The 2,844-nt window shown below is 35.6% G+C and overlaps 1 protein-coding gene across 1 annotated transcript; it reads left to right on the top strand.

Moving 5' to 3' along the window:
• Nucleotides 1–1,375: 1,375 nt before the first annotated feature.
• LOC147700798 (olfactory receptor 1G1-like) lies at nucleotides 1,376–2,356 on the top strand. The gene has a single exon (XM_086929239.1). It carries the CDS (start codon nucleotides 1,376–1,378, stop codon nucleotides 2,354–2,356), a length of 981 nt encoding a protein of 326 aa, XP_086785365.1.
• The last annotated feature ends 488 nt before the right edge of the window (nucleotides 2,357–2,844 follow it).

The raw sequence follows: 2,844 nt of genomic DNA, 5'->3' as shown, positions 1-2,844 counted from the left end.
TGGCAGAAGACCAACTGCAAGATGTCAATTTAGAATTGATTTCCAAGTTGTATGAAATGAATTGATTGATAGATTTCTCCTTGACTTTAGAGAACAGGAGTGAGATAAAACTATGACAATTAGGAGGTTCTGTAGAGTCTGCAGTATGATTTTTTAAATAGAGGTAACACCCGTTTCCAAAACTCAGGACTGATGACGGGAGAAAAGAGGCATTGCAAAGGGTCACCAAGAGAAGAATAATGTTGTCTAAAACTAATACAAATTAAAGTGGGAACCCAATTGCATCATTCAGAAAGGTTGTAATATTCTCACATTCAGATAATAAATTCAAAGCTGCTAAGGAAGGGCCTTTAGGATCAGCATAGATGCAATAAAAAATGCCTAAAAAGGTTGCCACTGGTTGAGCCACAAAATGTACATGTATTTGTAAAATTTCTCAATGAGTCTTACAAACATCCCTATAGGTGGTGGTTATGATGTTACTGGCAAGCATGCCATGTAGATCAGATGTGATTCTTAACGTTGGATAGATTGTATTGACAAAGGTGCTTCTCTGATTTTGCTGCAGGTGTAAGTTCAAAAAAACTTACAGGAGTTTGTTTCTGAAAAAGCAAACACAAAGAATTGGCCTAAACAAGGAAAAGTTTTTTTTGTATTGTTGTCCCTGCCCACTTCTGCCATGTCTTGCAGATTGCCCCATACATGGTTGCCAGTAGCTGTGTGCAGAACAAATGTCCACCATCATTTAGAAGCATGTAAGCTGCCAGTGTGGTTAGTAGGAGTGCCGCCACTTTAGGGCAGAGCACTTGCTCCAACAAACCCTACTCAGGCTTTGTGTTTTATTGAACAGTCTTAGAACACAGCTCTGTACATCTGAGAGACATTTGTTTTAGAGTTGTATATAGCTCTAACTATTTGCATACAGAATGATATTAAAGGAAGTGTCAGAGATTGCAGACTATTTTATTACTGAAACGTGATGAAACGAGGCACTGCATAAGTTACTGATTGTTCTGATTCATTGAAGGAAACATTTCTACTTACTCTAGCAATCAGTACTTAAATGTCACAATTAACTGTTAGTGTTAATACAACATTTTCTGGTTGACCTCTGGTTGAAGAATGCTAACTGTCGTACCATGTTTTAAGAATGGCACTCCCAGTCATTCAGGTATAAGAAGAAAACATGTCAAAAAAAGAAATTACACTTAAAATTAGAGGAGACCAAACAACAATATACATGTTAGAATAGTAATTCTGTGCTCACAATGTTTCATTTGTTAATGCCAAGTATTAATCAATCAGATCAATTAACTTCACTTTATGTTATCCACAGATTATCTTTAATTTCTAGCACTGCTGAATTTCTGGATCAATGAATAAAGAAAATCAAAGCTCAACTGAATATTTTTTAATTGTTGGATTTTCAGATATTCCACAGTTGCAAATTCCACTTTTTGTTGCATTTCTAATAGTTTATCTGTTAACTTTAGCAGGAAATCTTCTTATCCTGACAACAATTTACTTAAACGCACATCTGCAGACACCTATGTACTTCTTCCTGACACATTTGTCCTTCCTTGATATTTGTTACGTTTCAGTCCTTTTTCCAAAGTTGCTGGCCCACTTCTTTCTGGAGGGCACAGTGGTGTCATTTACTGAATGTCTAGTACAGCTGTTTTTTTTCCTAGACATGGTAACAGTTGAAGTCCTTCTCCTCACAGTCATGGCTTATGATCGCTATGTCGCTATCTGCAATCCTCTGCGATACATGACCATCATGAACAAGGCTGTGTGCATGTGGTTGGCTGCTGGAAGCTGGGGTGTTGGGCTTCTAAATGCAGCTCCACATATTGTACTTTTGACCAAGCTCTCTTTCTGCAAATCCCACACAATTACCCACTTTTTTTGTGATCTGATTGCCTTGTTGAAGATTTCTTGCAGTGACATTTTCAACAATGAGACACTCATTTACATCTGTGGATCTGTAATAGGAATGATGTCATTTATTTTAATCATCATATCTTATAGCAAAGTTGCTGCTTCAATTATGAACATCAAATCCAAGAGTGGAAAGGACAAGGCCTTGTCCACGTGTGCCTCCCACCTTACTGTGGTTGTTTTATTGTATGCATCGCTCTGTTCTTTGTACATGCGGCCGATATCCACATATTCAAATAAAGAGAGCAAAATAATGTCTATGTCATATGTAGCTGTTACTCCACTGTGTAACCCAATTATATACTCTTTGAAAAATACAGAGTTTAAAAAGGCACTAAGCAAATCAAAGAAAGCAAACGTAATGAATGATACTGCAAGAAGGCTGCATAATGATAAAGGTGCCAAGCCAATTTAGAAAAAAGTAATTTTCCAAACTATTGTTGTACTACAGTTACATTCACTGATGTATTGATCCGGAACTGCTTGTGATGTCTTTCTCAACTTCAGTCTAGTTGCTAATGTTTTAGAAGAATGCTATTTTAAAAAAAATATTTCCAAAGAAACACCCATTTAATTATAGTATTTTTTCCAAAATAGGAATGCTTGAAGAAATGTTAATAAAAGCAGCATATTTACATTAAAACCTGATTTTAGATTTTATTGCCTCAGCAAATTAACATTTTACAAAGTAAGGGGCATATCATCAAAGGCAGTATCTCTTTTTCCCTTATCCTCCCTTTACAACTCTAATTAGATGCAATGTGGATGTTCCTTTTTTTTTTTTTTTTAAACCTTTTTATTAATGGATATCACAGGCAGAATTAAACAGAATATTCAAAATTTTGTTGTACATAATTTCCAGTGTCTTTAAAAATTATTACAAAAAGCAGTTTACCATAGCTA

The sequence above is a fragment of the Lissotriton vulgaris genome, chromosome 7 (assembly GCF_964263255.1).
Source record: "Lissotriton vulgaris chromosome 7, aLisVul1.2, whole genome shotgun sequence".
NCBI classification, from domain to species: Eukaryota; Metazoa; Chordata; class Amphibia; order Caudata; family Salamandridae; genus Lissotriton; species Lissotriton vulgaris.
The sequence above is the reverse complement of the archived record's forward strand: the minus strand, read 5'-3'. Positions and strand labels throughout refer to the sequence as shown.